The 18,669-nt window shown below is 36.8% G+C and overlaps 1 protein-coding gene across 3 annotated transcripts in view; it reads left to right on the plus strand.

Annotated features, from left to right (window-relative positions):
* The window catches only part of GUCY1A1 (guanylate cyclase 1 soluble subunit alpha 1), a 1,258,709-nt gene that overhangs the window by 603,057 nt on the left and 636,983 nt on the right, over positions 1 to 18,669 (plus strand). For all 3 annotated transcript variants that reach the window (XM_044062440.1, XM_044062438.1, XM_044062439.1), the window contains exons 3-5: positions 9,797 to 9,864; positions 10,345 to 10,442; positions 10,539 to 11,239. In XM_044062440.1, the coding sequence (XP_043918375.1) occupies positions 9,797 to 9,864; positions 10,345 to 10,442; positions 10,539 to 11,239 (867 nt within the window). The remainder of the gene's footprint in view (positions 1 to 9,796; positions 9,865 to 10,344; positions 10,443 to 10,538; positions 11,240 to 18,669) is intronic.

The following is an 18,669-nucleotide window of genomic DNA, read 5'->3' on the forward strand; positions in this document are numbered from 1 at the left end:
AAGGCACAAGTAGTATTTCTTCAGGAAATGCATTTTAAGACTAATGATAGCTTTATTTGGAACCCTGAGGACTATACAGTCTTAGCTCAATCCTCCTATAGAACAAAGACAAAAGAAGTATCAATTCTCTGGAAGAAAAACATAATCACTCCAAAAGTTATTTATAAATACGAAGACAAAGAAGGTCTACTAGTGTTTGTTATAATTAATTAAATTTAATAACAGAATATGGACCTTAGCTAATCTATATTGGTTCCCGGGAATTGGTACAGAAACGGTTAAAAAACACCTAGATTTTATTTCCAACAATTATAAAGGAAATCTTATACTGGGAGGAGACTTTAATTGTACCTTAGAAGCTTCTGAAACCACCAAGAAGTCTTTTCTCATAGCAGCTATTTCAAAATCCTTAAAAAAGATGGATTGATTCATTTCATTTAATAGACACTTTTAAAGAAAAAGATTATACATCCTTATTATTTTCCCATAAACAAAACAGTGTAAGAAACTTCTCTGTGTGGAAGATTTTCAGTCCATATATTTCTAGTTAATCCTGTATATTAATCAGATCAGACAATGGTTGTAGAAGTAGCGAACGTAAACTCATCTTAAGTCAAAACAAAACAAAAAGTAATAATAGAAAATATATAATTGTACAGCATTACTAAGTATTCGAAAGTAATCCAAGCAAGGCAGGCAGTCTGTTTCCAGTCGAAAATCCTTTATTAGGTATGTGTACTTAATAAAAGATTTTCGACTGGAAACAGACTGCCTGCCTTGCTTGGATTACTTTTGAATACTTAGTAATGCTGTACAATTATATATTTTCTATTATTACTTTTTGTTTTGACTTAAGACGAGTTTACGTTCGCTACTTCTACTACCATTGTCTGATCTGATTAATATACAGTGATTAACTAGAAATATATGGACTGAAAATCTTCCACACAGAGAAGGTTCTTACACTGTTTTGTTTTTGGACCCACTACACTTTAGTGGGTTGTTTTGAGACTTCAGGGATACCACAGAGATTACTTATTATTTTCCCATAAAGACCATAGATTTAGAACACAAACCAAAATAGACAAATTATTTTTAGTTCAAGATTTACAAACAAAAATCCTCAACTTCTCAATAGTTCCATGTCCCTTCTCAGATCATGACTCTCTGATAATGAAGCTCCAAATAGAGTTTAAACTTTTAATCCTCTCAACTAGAATTTCATCATATATCATGAAAATTAAAGAATTCAGACCCTGGATGTTGTCAGAACTACAATTATTTCTTGAAATTAATAATACAACAGAAATCAGTAGAGTCATGATTTGGGACTCATTAAAAGCATATTTATTTAGTAAGACCCTTAGCTGGTACAAAAACAGAGTTAGAGAGTGGGAATCTGAATCATTAGACTTGCAAGCCAGACTCTTGACAGCAAAAATCTAAAAAAATCAGAATTGTCCAGAAGTCAAAAAAGAAATAGAGGAATTAAATAAAAAATATAATGAAATTTTAACACACAAAACTTGTCTAGCCTTAGAAAAAATTAAAAATTAACTCATTAGCCACCTCCCCCTGATATCTACATAACTTATCTACAAGAATTAAAGTACAATCTAAAGCAAATAACATTAGTAGTATATATCATGAAAAGAAAGGGGGAAAAGTATCAGATATAGGAGACATCCTTGAAGCATTTCGGTTCCATTATACAGAACACTTTAAAAAAGAAGATTTAGATACCAACCAAATAAACTTAGATATAAACCTTATCAATATAAAAAAAAACAGAAAACTTAAAACTAGGCTTACAAAAACCTATATCCTACAAAGAAATTGTTGACAAGATAAAATAAAGTAAATCTAACAAAGCTCCAGGGATAGATGGTATAATTACAGAAATTTACAGACTCTTCCCTTCAACAGTAATCTTGCTTTTTCATAAAACTTTGCTAGAAGTCCAGTCAGAAGCAAAAATACCACTCTCATGGAAGTATTCTCTCATAACACCAATTCTAAAAGATAATAAACCATCAGACTTTTGCACCTCATACAGACCTATATCAGCACTGAATAATGATTACAAAATAGTCATGTTAATCCTAGCTAACAGAATGAAAATCTCACTTTCAAAGACAATTAATGATGATCAAACTGGATTTTTATATAACAGGCACACACATGATAATATTACTTACTCTTATAGATTATGTGAATAAAGGAGATAGAGAAACTCATGTAATTGGATTAGACATAGAAAAAGCCTTCGATTCCCTTAACTGGGGAAATCTATTTAAAACTTTAGCATTATTTGAATTTCTTCCTCCTTTCATCTTATTACTAAAAAAGCATATATATTAATAACTTAGCCTACATTAAATTAGGTCCTTTCACCTCAAAATCTATCCATATAACAAAAGGTATTAAACAAGGATGCCCCCTTTCTCCTATTTTATTTGCTTTGGCTATAGAAATACTTGCAGAAATAATACACAATAATCCAGGAATAAAAGGAATAGAAGTCTGTGACCAGTACATATCTAAAATAATGCTTTTTGCTGATGATATTTTATTAACCCTATCAAACTCCAGGGAGTCATTAGGAGAGCTAGGAGAAGTAATGGAGAAATTTTATAAGATTTCAGGTCTACACTTTAATAGATCAAAATCAAAATTTATATTTTTAAATAAGAAAAAAGAACTACAAGTTACAGATAAATCCATCATAGGAAAATAAGAACGTATGCTAAATTATTTAGGAATAGTGTTATGCAAAAATATAAATGAAACAATATTAATAAATTATAAAAACATTATTGAAACAATAAAAATATATATAGAAAAGTGGAACAAAATTAGGGGAGGGTGGCCTAATGGTTAAGGTGCTTGCCTTATGAGCACAAGGTACAGGGTTTGAGTCTCACGAGGGATAATTAGCTAGGATTAAAATTTTTTATTTATTTAAATTTGTTGACCGGGAGTGTCCGACTGGACGTGGGTCCATTTTCAGTGGAGGCCCGGGGAGAAAAGCTCCATAGTAAAATAAACAGACAGTAGTTGCATTGGGTTACATAGCGATTAACAATTTAACATAGAAATTACTTACAACATATTTACAGATGAAGAACATAGTACATCAGTAGACAACTAGAATCTTTATCTGTGAAGTACATAACAGGCATTAACAAATATAATAATGAGAAGTTCCTGCTGTATAATAAGTACGAGGCTTATGAGCATCTGAGCTTGCTATCATCAAGGTAGTAGTGGAGGTGAAAGAAAGGTAGTAGTTGGATGGGGTGGATGATATTAGAGTGGGAGTTGCAAGGGCATAGCCAGCATGTTTTTAGGTGTGCTTTTAATAAAGTTTTGAAGTTGGTGCATGATGGTACGGAGGTAATTGTGGGTGGGAGTAAGTTCCATAATTTGGCTATGGCGCAAGAGAATAGTGCTTCACCAGCAGAGTTATTGGCTTTAGTGATCTGCAAGTGATTTTTGTTGCTGGATCTTGGCCCACAAGGACAGTTAGACTAGTACTAATCTATGAACCTATTAACTTTTGAATGCAGATTGCAATTAATAAAAATGGATTTATTGCCAAAAATACTATAGGTAGCATTAGCAATACAGTTAATTCCTGAAAGATGCATTCTTAAAGACATAAACTCATGTTTAATCAAATTTTTATGGTATCCCAAAAATAATAGAGTTGCTCTGACTCATCACATTAGACCCTGGAAACAAGGAGGATTGAATTTCCCAGAAATAGAAACATATATAACAGCATCTGTGCTTAAAACAGACTGGATAAACCCATGTTATTTTGCCAACTGGAAAGAATTAACAACAGCTATACTAACAAATGAATTTAATCTGTTAAATAAATTTTTAATAGTAGACAAATCAAACAAACCCTGGTACATACTATGCATAAGTATACAATATAATATACCAAAACCTTCTAAAACAACACTGACTAATCATTACATCAATTCCTTTAGGAAAGTTATCGGTGCAAACATAGATCTAAGACTTTAGTTTGACCTTTTAACCCCATTTACCATCACTAAGAACTTTCCTCACAAAATATATAGGGAAACAATAACCTCCTGTGAACAAAATGGTTTCTTATGCTGGTTTCAATGTGTAAATAAATTTTTATGGTATCCCAAAAATGTTTTAGATATACATATGATAAAAAACTGCTTATAATATTCTAACACAGGACAGATTAACCTTACAAAGCATTTAATGTACACTCAAGATTTATGCAGATTAATTAATAACTCCTCATTTAAAGATATTCCAAATCTAATAAGTTTTCTGTATGAATTTATATATAATAGTTGTGAAAAGAAAAATTCCATTTCAAATCTATATAAAGAGTTAATAACATATAAAACAATTCCCAAACCATCATGCTGGCAGTTCTTAACAAAAGGTGAGTCATTGCAGTTAACAGAAGAAATTAAAACTAACATCTTACTATCAGTTAATTACACCTCTAACACACAGTACTGGAAAATATTTCACTGGAAATACTTACATATAACATTTTTAACACCCAATAGAATTAAAAAGATCAGTACTACTACAAATGTTTTTTTGCTGGAGCTGTGAAAAGTTAAATAAAACAGACTGGATTAATATTTTTTATGAATGTAATAAAATTAAATCATATTGGAATAGAATCAATAATTTTTTTACAAGCTTTATTTAATGAATCCTTTACCTTAACTAAAGCATTGATTATACTAAATGCAAATGAAGGTCCCTACCTGAATAAGACAAATATGTATTTGTTATGGACAATACTTGCTATATCTAGGAAATGCGTAACCAGAAAGTAGAATTCAAATACGCCCCCAACTTTGAAAGAATTCTACACTTTACTGAAGACAACTGCATCGATGGAAATAAAAATCAAAGAACTACGAATCTATCCCAGGCCATTGGTAAATAATCCTTGAAAGAGAAAGTTACATCTTTGTTGGACACTCTGCAATAATCAATATTGTATCTCTGAAAACTGATCTGTTAATTCTACATTTAATAACATACAGTGTATATAATTGAAAGTCAGGCTATTGCAAATATTGTATTTAGTTGTTTAAAATGGTATTTAAAATATTATGTAAATGTTATTTTAATTGAAAATAAAAAAAATGTTTGATGAAAAAATGTATATTTGCTGTGACCATAATACTTAAAGCAATGCAGAGGGAACATTTCCCCCTGAACATAGCTGAAAGAATTGTCCTTATGATGCCCAGAGCATACTATTTCTCATTAATAGATGGGCTGTATACTTTAAACATACCACCTGGGAGATACAGCATGGTATGAATGCATTAAGAATCCCACCAACTCCAGAAGTGTTTCAGTGTGCTGGGGATGAGATTTCTAAGGTCTTGGTGGAGTGATATGTCATAGAAAGCATTTTGACATGGGATAAATGCACAGAACATAACATAGGACTTAAACAACTGTTTCATTGACTGAGGCTTAATAATCTAAAATTAAAGAAGACATATGAATATGTGTAACCAGTATTACCTATATAGCACCTATTAACCAGTCCTGAATTTCAGCTAGACCAAGGCATTCATCCAGATACAAAAAAATGCAAGCAGATTTGCAGATACCCTTCTTGCTGAGGGCTTCGACTGTGTCTAATACCTATGCCCTAAACTTGCCTGAAGTGTTGATTCCAATGAGATTGAGCTGGAGTATGTTATTTAAAAGCAATGCTAACAGCCACAATCCTAAAGTTTTATTTATGATCAGGTAAGTGGTGTTGCAGTTTGAGGCCAGTCAGTCTGGCATCAGAGAAGCATTTTTGCACAGGCAACAGGTGGCATATGTCTCTAAAGTGAAGACTGTCATGTAGATTTATTATGCACAGACTGAGAAGAAACTGGCAATTAGCACAGAGGATTAAGTCTATGAGCTGTTAACGGGCTGGTTCCTATGTTCTTTGGTTTAATTATCTCAGCCTTCATTTGCCTGTAGTGTAACATTGACCAAGTTACCTTAATTAGATTGATTTTCCTCCATCTACAGGCCTCAGTGTTAATAGTATGCCCTCTTTCATTTTTCTACTGTACAGGTGTCATCATGTTAAACTTTCTTGGCAATACATGCTTCATCTGCTTTATAGCACAGTCACTTTCTCCACCTTCAGAAAAGTACAGTAACAGCATATTATTTCCCTTTAACTTATTTTCCAGGTCAAGTACTTCTACTTATAAATGATGAATATTACTGTTCTCTGCCTTGGTCATTGCAACTGCTTCTTGAAGCTGATGGAGTTGGGCTGGCAATGCAGAGTTCATGAATCCTGTATAAGCTTTACTTTATATATTTGTTAACTAGGGAGGTGAACTGATCTACAGCCCCTTTATAGCCATGAACTGGACAGAGGCACAGTTACATATTTTGTTAACTCAGTGTGCATTTTGACAGCTGACAATATTAAGCCATTTAAGCAATGGATATTTAAAAAAGAAGCATGCCTACAATGAGAGACATAATTACATATTCCATGCACAGTTCTATGAATCCTCAGCTGAATTATGTTGACTGTGCCATTAGCATTTTAAAGAATGAATTTGACTACACTGAAAAAATATACATTACAATATAAAGTATTGGTGAAAAATATGTGATAATTATAATAAAAATACATTTTGGCAAATAAAATTCTTTGACAAATGGAATTAAAGATATTTTGTCAAAATTTAAATTTGGTGAAGAAATTATTTGTTAAACATAGTATCTCCATTGTGTCATACTATATCTGTTTTGAAGACTGAGGTATCTCACATGATTTGAGTGGCCATCACAATTATTTCCCAATGTTCCCTGCAAGGCTCACTCCTGTACATTGGTTATATCACAAGCCTTCTATGACATCATGCACCTGCTTGCCAGAAGTGCCATGTGTACTGTATTCTGCAGTGTCTCTTGGACGCACTTCTGCTTACATGCATTTTAGCCACTGGAGTTCACTAAATGCAGCTGGCACTCTTCCCTCAGTTTCAGCTCAATAAGTGTGAATTACCATGAGATATAGCTTTGTGTTTATTGCAAAATACTCTTTTCACCTATCTGTCTCTCTCTCTCTCTCTCTGATGCCATCCATGAAGATGCTGCCATTTAGCATTTATAAGAGATGGCTGGGTTCAGAGAAGCCTGTACTTTTTTAAGAAGGGTGTATATCTTAAGTGTAAGGTAAATAAAATCACCAGCAGTAATTCAGAACTTAATGGTATTAGTAGTATCAGCTAGTGAGTTAGCAGAGGCTGCTAGTGCTGTACAAAATGGGTGTTGGTGAACGTGGGGGTGCTACCCAGAAAAAAACCCTGATACAGTGCTAACTTGCACATATGACTCAGAGTTGTACACTGAGGAAAAACAGTATACAACATAACCCAGCTTTATGAACTGCAGGAAGAATACTTACAAGTTGTAGCTGTAGCAGCTGTGTGAACTACAGTCACATCCAGAATACAAAGATTAAAATTATTTTTTTGAAGTGGATTTGTACTATGTCACGTCAAACACCCCAACATTTCTTACATCAGACACTGGACAAATGTCAGGTTGCTAACGTCAGTGATGTAATTTGAGGGAAGTTTCTGTTAAGCCACCATTCAGCTTAGCTTTCCTCATGAATTTTAGGAATGACTAATTTAAAGAGGCTCCAAAAAGAGTCTTCAGGGTGAATCTCTGCCCCTGAGTCAATATTAGGAACAGAAATCCCTGACAACTGTTACCCAGTTCCAGTTCTACCCTTCTAAATCTGGTGCATTTTTTTTCTTCTTGTATCATGCACAAATTACTCTCAGATTCTAAATCTGGACCATTATTTGTTGCTGTATCACTTTCCAACTCCACACTTGGCTCTGTGTTTTACAGGCCATGGATTGAGAACAGAAACTGTTAGGTATTCTATATGTGACACATCAACAGCTTTTGTTGTCTTTTCGTTTCTATTCTTTTCACTGCTTGTATTTTTTTTTCAAATGACCGAATTAATTTTTGTAGCACTTCTGATATGTTTCAAGTGTAAGGAAGTAAAACAGCTAATACATCACTACTCATGGAAACAATACAGAGCACTTTGTGAAACATACTTAACTGGAAGGAAAAGAGAGAGAGAAGACATTTTAGTTGGACTCAGTGGCATAGAAGAATAAAGGCTTAACTGTGGCCCTGTTCACCCAAGTTTGAGTACCATCATGGGAGCTGGTGGAGCCATAAGGAGGAATAGTGTGGGAACTGAGTACCTGATTTATTTATTTATTTAACATTTGTTTACCAGAAAGTCTGACTGGGACAGAGCCCATTTTCAGTGGAGGCCCAGGGAGAAACACTCCAGATGTATGTCTTTGGAATGTAGGAGGAAACCAGATCACCTGGAGGAAACTGACATGAACACAGGGAGGACATGCAGACTCAGCACAGAATGCACACCAGCCAAGAACTCAATTGGAGAACCTCTTGCTGTGAGGTGACAATGCTAACCGCTGCACCAATGTGTCACCTGATGCTGGCTGACCCATGGTAGAGGGAGGAATTAGTTGTCCAGTTTGCTATCTGACACTTGCAAGTGGAGGCTTACCAGAGACAAAGGTCTGCCAGGAACAGAGGACATAGCTATGTCACTCCCAAGCCAGTAATGGTTGCTCTGCTTACCCATGTTTAGGAACATGCTCATACATGAAATTAACAATTCTCACATCAGCCCCCAGGGATTGGGGTTAAGGCCATTTGGAAAACACTCTTGTCGCTTTAAGCTATTGTGGGATTCAGGCTTAGCACCAAAAGTCTGGAAGATGTGGCAGCTAGTGGCAGCTGTGACAGAGAGACAACTGTTAGAGTCAGCAGAACTCTCCCAGTGGGTCCCCTGTGTCTCTAGTTAAGACAGTCTGCTGAGGTGGTAGGGTTTCAGAAGGCTGATGGTTTTAGGATAGCTGTAGCACCAAACAGCCTTCTTACCTGCTGGATAATGACTATCTGTGAAGCTCTAAAATGATTCACTGAACACATTCTCAGTGAAACAGAGTGAAGTAAGATACATTATTAGGGTGTTGATGGTCAGCAGATGAAGAAGCAAAAGGAACCAAGAAAAAGTGAAGGAATGTTGTGTCTCTCTCACACACACACACACACACACACACACACACACACACATACACACACACACTCACTTGCCTACCTTACCAGATAATTTCCCTTACACTACCTCCCAGACAGGCACACACCCACACATAACTCATACATGCAGTCCCTCACTCACATGCACACACCTAGTAACCCTTACTCACTTTTACACTCCCCAGTACTTACCTCTAATGTGATGCCTCAATACTAATGCAAAGGAGGAGGACTGGTCATGCTAGTCTACATGACCAAGTAATTAATTGCTCAGTGCATATATATGCCTTCTTAGAGGCATTTCCAGGCAAGATTTCGCACCTGGCTAAACAGCATGCGTCTCTCTGCTGAACTGCCTCATTAGCATGAACTATGACCGTGGAGATAGCCCAGACTGGTGCTACACATCTTCATGTTAGATCTGTACAGACCAAATAGCCAATAAAAAAATGTTTTTATGTAGAAGCTGAATAAAATGCTTTTATGAATATGTTTTCCACAGACTTTCCTAACCTGTAATTGCGCTTTACATTATTTTGTAATCAGCTGTGTTTCTTCATGTTAATATGTTTTCCTTTTGTATTTAAAGAAATCCATTAGTTATATTTACGGACATTGTGCTCTGTAATTACAGCCTCGGAGACTTCATGCTGCTCTTCATAGGACACTCCTGAAGTATGGTTACAATAAACAAGAATGCAGGTAGGAAACATAACTAGTTACTTTACATCCAGGTTCTATTTATCAGTGACTTAATTACACTGCTATATGAGCACACAATGTCTTTAGAAGGAAATATAGACCTCTGGTAAAATGTGTAGCTGCTTGAAAAAGCAGAAACTTATACCAAGTCTATGTGTAGATGTATCATGTGTGCATTGTATAAAAAGTATAGTGCATTTCTGTCTCAATGCTGGTGTGGGATTTACAACTACTTTAATTTAACAGTCTTTTTGGCATTTTTCTTTTATTTTCTTTCTTTTTTAATTATTACCTTAACTGAAAGAGGTTATATTGGTGTAAAACTAGATGTATTTTTAATGTACTGCTACATTTGGAAAACTCATTTCTAGAACGTACTGCAACATTTAAAAAAATATATTTTCTTTATAACCTTATTGTTGCCTTGTCTCACAAAGGACAGACTATTATGAAAAAAAACTTTTTTTTGTCTTTTTGCAGCATTTTTCCTGTTGACTCTAGCTTCTTTGGTGTCTGTGATGAATTTGGTAAAAGTGAAGATATTACCAAGATAGTCACAGACCATGCAAAGCGAACAAGTAAGGGAACAGTTGTACAAATATAAAACAAATCGTTAATTGTCATCTAGTTTGCAGTGTTTACAGTATAATATTTTATTATCTTATCTTTTGTAGATGTTCAAGCAGATACTTTAAAAGAGGCCCTTGGTGAAGAACTATTTAAAATATCTTATGAGGAAGATAATGCGATTCTAAGCATTGTTGGTGGCTCACTTAAGGATTTTTTAAATAGTTTTAATACCCTGCTAAAATATAATAATTCTATTCATGGAGAAAGTTATACCAGTGATGAATTGGCTATCCTGTGCTTGGAAAAAGATCCAGAACACATGAGTGTTTACTACTTTTGGCCTGACAAAACAACAGCTTTTCTTCTCCCTGGCATTATTAAAGCTGCAGCTAATCTTCTATATGCAACTGAGGTTAAGGTTTTGCTGACATCATCTTGTGCTGGAAGAGGCAACATTGAATTTGACAATCAGCCGTACATTTTGTATGCTCTCCAGATCAAAAGCTTTAGCCCTATCTTGTCTCCATGCAAAACTGAATGCAACATTGGAATCACTGTGTCTCAATTCTGCAATGTCTTCCCGTTCCACTTTATGTTTGATAAAGACATGACTCTTTTACAACTTGGTGACGGTCTGAAGAAATTCTTAAATCAGAGAGCTGTTCAAGGAAAATCAAAATTTGAAGAATATTTTGAAATTGCATCTCCAAAAGTTAGTGCCACTTTTACTGGGATACTGACAATGCTGAATACACAGTTTGTTGTGCATTTAAAGCCAGGAAGAAACAAAGAAAGGCTCCCAAAGGTAAGAAGATAGTAAAGGGATGAATGCGTATCTTTTATTTTCTTTTATCATGTTTATGGCCTCACAAATTAAAAATACTTCTCTAATGTATTTATTTGTAACAGAAAATGTTGAATCCCAACTTTAAATATGTATTGAAGAATGTTTAACAATTAAACATGTTTAAAACATTACAACAATAGTTTTGTACTGACTTTTAAATCGTCTATATATTTTTTTCATCTAGGAAAAATAGTAAACAAATGGAAAATTATATCGCCTACTGTAACAGACATTAATGCACTATTAGCAGAGTATATAAGTACACAAGTGGATAAAAGAAATATTTCCAAGACTTGACTCTAACAGTGCAAAACTGATCTGACTCACCTTATATGCCATTATCCATGGGGCTCTACATTTATAAATAAATAAGAAACAGCCTCAGTTACTCACAGCAGGGAAAAAGAAAAATAGCAAAATTTATTATGTTAACACTTTCACGGTATTCACCGCTTCATCAAACATACATTCTCTTAAAAAACAGAAGCATTTTAATACCAGTTAATGACATCACAAATACATTAACAAATTAAGAACACGTTGTCAAGCATTTAAAATTTTTTTCAAAAAACTAACTTAAAAATGACAGTTAAGTGTTTTATCATACTTTAATGCTTCAAAGGTCTCTCTTTCAAGAAGGGTTTTAGGGAGACGTTGGCATTCAGTCTTGGAGGTCTGTCTGCCTGAAGTTTAATTATTCATGTTTGCTCTGCCACTTCAGTTTTGTTTTAAAAGTCTCCTCCCCTTATACCTTCAGCTAATACTTCTAAAACAAAGAAACTAAAGCTATGACTCATTCCTTCTTTTAAAACATGTTGTGCCAAGGCACTAGTTTCTTTTGTGTTCCGTACATCCCTGTAGTGCTCACGCATCCTGTCTTTCAGCACATGATTGGTTTTACCAATGTAGTACGCATAACATATCTTACAGAAACTGAAATAAACCACATTTTGTCCTACAATCAGCATAAAAATTAAAGTCAATGTTAAAGTGCAATAAAGGGTGTCAATAAGGTTCACCAGTATATACATATTTACATGCACTACAATTTCTGCATTTATGTGTATCATTTCTTTCTGAAGGAATTCCTTGGTTCTTATTCAGATTATAAGAAAGATATTTTTTAAGGGATGTGTTGTTCTTAAACGAAAAGAACGTTTTTTCACCTATCACATTTTCAAATTCATCTACAGTTCTTAGAATGTTCCAATTAGCTTTCACAATATCACATATACTGTTAATATCACTGGAGTATGGCAGGGTGACCCTAAAAACAACAGGCTTCACTATTTGGTTTTGAGTTTATTTCAAGTGGAGTCTCTTCTCTATAATATGGCCTGCATCTGTTTTGCCTTTCTCTCGAGGCTACTGTGATACAACTATCTATCTCTGCAGCTTTGTAGCCCCTACTAAGGAATTCAGCTTTAAGATTTGATAGTGCCCTTTCCAAATCAATATCATCATTGAAAAGCCTCATTGTTCTGAAGACTTGCCCCTTCAAAACATTTTTCTTTACATGTTGAGGGGGCATACTATTATATAGGATGTTATTTCTCCTAACCGGCTTTCTATAAAGGCCTGTATTATTGTATGTAGTTCCCCTCTACTAATGCTAACATCCAAAAAATCAATGTCACTATAAGAATATTTATGTGTAAATTTAAGGAAACTAGTATTAGTATGCAGATATGCAATAAAGTCATTCAGATGTTCAATAGTGCCATCCCACAACAAAAAGACATCATCTACAAAGTTTGTATACCATTTCAGATTCTAAGTAAATGCATTGTTAGATAAAACATAATCCATTTCCCATTGAAATAAGCAGAGGTTGGCGTAGCTGTTTGCACATGGTGTGCGCACAGCTACGCCAACACCTGCAGGTAAAATTCATTATTAAGTGTAAAAACCTTGTTAACAAATGTTATTTTTCTTTTTCCTGTTATGAGTAACTGAGGCTGTTTCTTATTTATTTTCCACTGTTTTGCTGCTGTTGGTTATGCTGCAAGTGTAAGCCGTTTTCTTTTTCGTTGGCTCTACATTTATGTTTGGGTTTGGTATATTATATGGATGTTCCCCAACAGTAATTCCAAAGCCATAGCTAGAGTGGGGTGAAGGAGGCAGCTGTTGCAGGTGCAAGATGTTAGAAGATAAGGTTGATACAATACAAGAGATGCCATCTGTTCCCTCCAGGCAGTCTTTGTAATCATTTAAGCAGTGTAAATGCCAAATTTTAGTGTGGTTCATGTTATGGTGAACCATCAGTTCAAGGATGCCTTGATACATTGTAGAATTCACTATTATGTGTGTTTTAATGAAGCAGTGAAAGTTTGTAACACAAGCTATCATTATTCATAAAATTTTTGTCAAAAATAATTTTACTAGAATTTTTTTTTTAAACAGTTCTGAGCTAGAAACAGAACAGTAACAAATGGTACACACTGACAAAGCAATCAAAATAGCATATGTAATATAGAAGATGCAATATTTAGAAGAATCTATAGATACTTATGGGTAGCTAAAACGTATTGAAAAGTTCACAACTGTAATCAAGCAACCCAACATTTATAAAATTACTTTGAAGAAAACTGAACAAGAGGCTCCTGGAATACACTATGTAGAAATGCTTATTTAGAGAGAAAGAAAGAGAGACATAAGTTAAATAAGGTTGTGAAACAAATATGGGGAAAATGAGTTTCCAAGCACTATTACAATCAATGCATTTATTCACAACACTTCTGGAAAGGGGCATGCACTGAGGTGTATCCATATAAAAGAGGGGGATTAAGGTAAACACTTGCACCACACCACACTCATCACATAGTCCCTCAAAAGCTACACCACCAAAGTACACACATAGAAACACAAAACACACACCTACTTTCATGGAGGCTGTCAATAAACATCTGCCTAAGCAACAGAGACCTCCAAAGCAGAAACACAAGCAACCTCCACCCCCACAACACAACTCAAATGACACATAGCCCACAAACTCAGTGTGCCACTCAACCACAGTCCATAAGGCATAACAATGTACCCAGCACTCTAGTCATAGGTGACTCTATAGTCAGACACACTGATGTTCCACTCACCAGGCAAAACAAGGAGAAAGTTACTGTCAGCTGCCTGTCAGGTGCCAGGATCTGCCACATAATGCATTCACTCAGGTCACTCCACAACAAGTACAAATATGACTCTGTCATTGTTTGTGTTGGTGTGAATGACCTGAGACGTACCTCCCTGGACTACATGAAAAGAGATATGGAGGAGCTCTCCGATCTTGTAGCCCAGGCAGGTATGACCTTAGCCCTGAGTAGCACCCTGCCATCACCCAGAATGATACCACAGTGCAAGGACAAAATGATTGACTGAAACAATAGGCTAAGCTTCTGGTGTCATTCTAAGGGGATCCAGTATCTGCCTGCCTGGGATGACATGATCGGCAGACCATGATGCTTTGCCAGAGATGGCCTGCACCTGTCACCCTTGGAATTCTGGATACTGGCTAAGGCTCTTGCCACCCCTATAGTGCCTTTTTTGACATGGTTCAAATGATAAATTCACCACCGTAACAGGTACAAGTAAGCAAAATCTGAGGATAATGCTACTCAATGCTAGAAGTCTAAACCTCAAACTGCACTCACTCAAGGCACTCCTTGAAATGGAGCACATAAACATCTGTGCAGTGACAGAGACCTGGTTCAAGGCTCCAGAGAGCACCCCTGCAATACCAGGATGTAATTCATACCACACCTTTTGGCCACCTAATCTGGACCGAAACACTAAAGGCAGAGGCGTGTCCATATTCATTAAAGATTTCCACACCTCCAGGCTAGTTGCTCAACATAATACATCTGACAGTATCCAAGTGCAGCTAACTCTGGTCAAGACCGCAATCCAAATTGTAGCTTGCTACAGATCCCCTCCCTGCCTCAGGATTCTCACTCCTCATTTCTTGATAAACTGGAAATTATTAGGGTACAACCCAACACCCTAATAATGGACGATTTCAACTACCCCACCATTAACTGGGAAAACTACTGATGTACCAACTCTTTTGCTCAACGATTTATGGAATTCATAAATTCCAATGCCTTGGATCAACTTATCCACACCCCCACCAGGGGTAGCAATAGTCTAGACCTGGTCATTACCAACATGGGTGACCGGTGTTCCACATCAGAGGTCAATTCCTCATTGGTCAGATCCAACCATAAGCTTATCACCCTAGACATCCACATCCCACCCCCCATTAGGGAAACCACCATAAAAAAAATTATCCAAAGCCAACTTCACGCTTCTTAAGACAGAAGTGGCAAACTTCACGACATCCATGCAGACAGACAATAGAGGTACGACTGCTGAATCCTACACAAATGCACTTTATAAGCACTGCATGGATCATGCTATCCCTAATAGAACCAAGATGCTATCCTCCAAAAAAAGGCAGCCAATCTGGTGGTCTCCTACTATAAACAAACTCTACAACAGAAGAAAGAAACTGTTGCAAAAAAGAGTAAAATCCTATGATTGGAGGAACTCCCTGGTCAGCCTCAGTAAGAAGCTGAGATCCCTCATAAAATCCTCCAAAGCTAGTTACGAGAACAAAATCTCCACTGATTCTAAAGACAACCACAAAGTATTCTATAGCTATGTCAAGAATTTCAATGGTAACATGCTGATCTTCTCTGAGTTACAGCACAATGGCACTAAATATACAGAACCAACTGATATTTTCAACATCCCGGCAGATAGGTTCAGTGCTAACTTTACCCCCCTCCCAGCCTCTAAAGGGCCCATCTCTGTACTGGAAGAATGCAAAGTTCCTGCAATCACGGCTGCACAAGTAAAAGCCTCACTCTCCAAAGCCAAGAACACAGCATCCATGGGACCTGACAATATGCCAGGCTGTGTTCTACATGAACTACAGAATGAACTGGCACCCCACCTAAGTACCAAGTTCAATCATAGCCTCACCTCAGGCTTTGTGTCCACTGAATGGCACACAGTGAGCCACTCCAAAAAGGGGTAGCCACCACGGACCACGGGAACTACCACCATATTAGCCTGACAAACCCGGTCTGCAAGGGTATGGAACGTATGACCATGGAACTTATAAACAAAGGCATTGGTAATCTCCAATCTCTGGACCCCACCCATTTCAGGTTTGTTAAAGGCAGATGATGTCTCCTAACCTGATAGACTTCTTTGAAGCAGTCACCAAAACCGTAGACAAGGGTAAGGTGGTTCACACAGCCTTTCTAGATCTCGCCAAGCCTTTCAACACCATCCCCCACTCCTGAATTATAGATAAACTCACTAAACTAGGTATAATTCTCTATATCACAAAATGGGTTGCTAACTGGCTCACTGACAAAACCCACACTGTGAAAGTAGCAGACTCAAAATCTGACTTCAGACCAGTGACAAGTGGAGTACCACAGGGTTCAGTCCTGGGTCCTCTCCTGTTTGTTATCTACTTCTCTGAAGTACAGGCCAACACAGAAGATCTTTGGCTAATGAAGTTTGCAGATGACTGCAAATTGGGAGCCATAATCAAAACTCCTAATGATGTGGACATCCTACAAAAGGGCCTCACTGAGACAGATGCCTGCTGTCAAAGTCATGGCCTCAAGCTCAATGCCAAAAAGTGCATTGTCATCCCCTTTGGTAAAAACTCTGTACCCATGAACTACCACATAGGTGGTAGTCTACTTAACACTGAAAGTGTGATAAGAGACCTTGAGACACAGCTAGACAGTAGTCTCTCCTTTGATAATCACATCGCCACAGTAGTCAGGAAATTCTTCTAGGTGGCATACCTCATCACAAAAGGTTTCTCATCCAGGAAAAAAGAAGTCATTGTTCCCCTCTACTCATCACTCATCACTCATTAGACCCATTATAGAGTACAACGCCCTTTTTGGTATGTACCTCACAAGGCATCTACAACAACTGGAAAGGCAGAAGAAATACCTCACAAAGAGGATTACCAGCCTCAAACAGATGCCCTATGCAGACCGTATCAAAAAACTTCAGCTTTAATCCGTTGCATATCACCTACTCAGAGGCAATCTCTGTCTAACATACAAGGCTATGTCAAACCCAGAGCTGTTGGACATGCTCCACTTAAAGAAATCCCAATCCCTCTGAGCTACATGCTCCAGGGACCTAAACCTTGTCACCACAATAAGCAGAACATGCTGGTGGGATAGATCCCTCTCCCAGAGACGTCCCATACTCTGGAACAAACTACCTATCTATATCAAACAAAGCTCCTCATTAGCACTCTTCAAGAAAAATCTTGATGATTGGATGGGAAATAGGAAATTCACCCCTGGGATCACTTCTGTGGCTCTACTTGACAGGGGCACAGGTAAATAATTTTCTTGGGTGGCAAAAGCCAGGGTACCTTTTTAGCTAGGCTTATATAGGCCCTAGGGCCAATAGCCTAGTACCTACCTATGAACTTATGAACCTAAAGCTTGTGAAGTAAAAAGTAATCCAAAGCCTGATGATAAAATAATTTAGACGTGCATTAAGAATCACCACCAACCATTTCAGATATGCATGTACAAATTGCATTGGGCCTGTGTCATCTTATTGAAAGACCACAGTATCAAGTGTCAAAATATTGATGTTCAAAACATCAAACTGGCTTTTCATCTACATGCCAGTATTTCTTGGGATTGAGTGTTTGCCCTTTCCCCAGTATGGACCAATCTCAGAATTGCTATATCTATAATGTGCAGGGGAGGTTGGTGGTGGTGCTGCGGTAGCGTTGTCACCTCATAGCAAGATGTTGTCCCGTTTGATTCTTAGCTAGAGCGTCTTCTGTGTGGAGGCATACGTGAATGGGGCGTGCCTTCATTGAAGGTTGTGCATCAGGGCTGGTAACCTGGTACGTAAAAGTCCACTACCAATCATTAGCGGACCGGAGTTCCGCTGTGGCGACCCCTAACCGGGAAAAGCCGAAAGACACAAACATAATGTGCAGGGGAGGTTGCGAGAACTTGCCCCCTGCAAATAGTTGTTTTTTGTCTTACCAGCAGTTGAAAACAAGCTTCAGTATTTTGAACATCCATATTCTAATGTTCAATTTTGTGGTCAGTCGGTAATACAACATAGACCCATTTTATGAATACACTAAGGAAGAATGAGTAGGCAAGGGGAACATTTTTCCCTGGGCCTCCGCTGAAAATTGGCTTCTTTCCAAGTGGGACTTTCCCAGTAAACAAATGTTAAGTAAATAAATAAGTAAATAAATATCTCAATGAATTTTTCCCATCATTTTTCTGGAAATTCCCATGGATGTAGAAGTATTTTTATTCTGTGAACACACTTTGAGTACATATTCATTTTTGTCATCTGATTCTGGTTATGACTTC

The sequence above is a fragment of the Protopterus annectens genome, chromosome 2.part1, assembly GCF_019279795.1.
Source record: "Protopterus annectens isolate FY-2018-M chromosome 2.part1, PAN1.0, whole genome shotgun sequence".
Classification (NCBI taxonomy): domain Eukaryota; kingdom Metazoa; phylum Chordata; order Ceratodontiformes; family Protopteridae; genus Protopterus; species Protopterus annectens.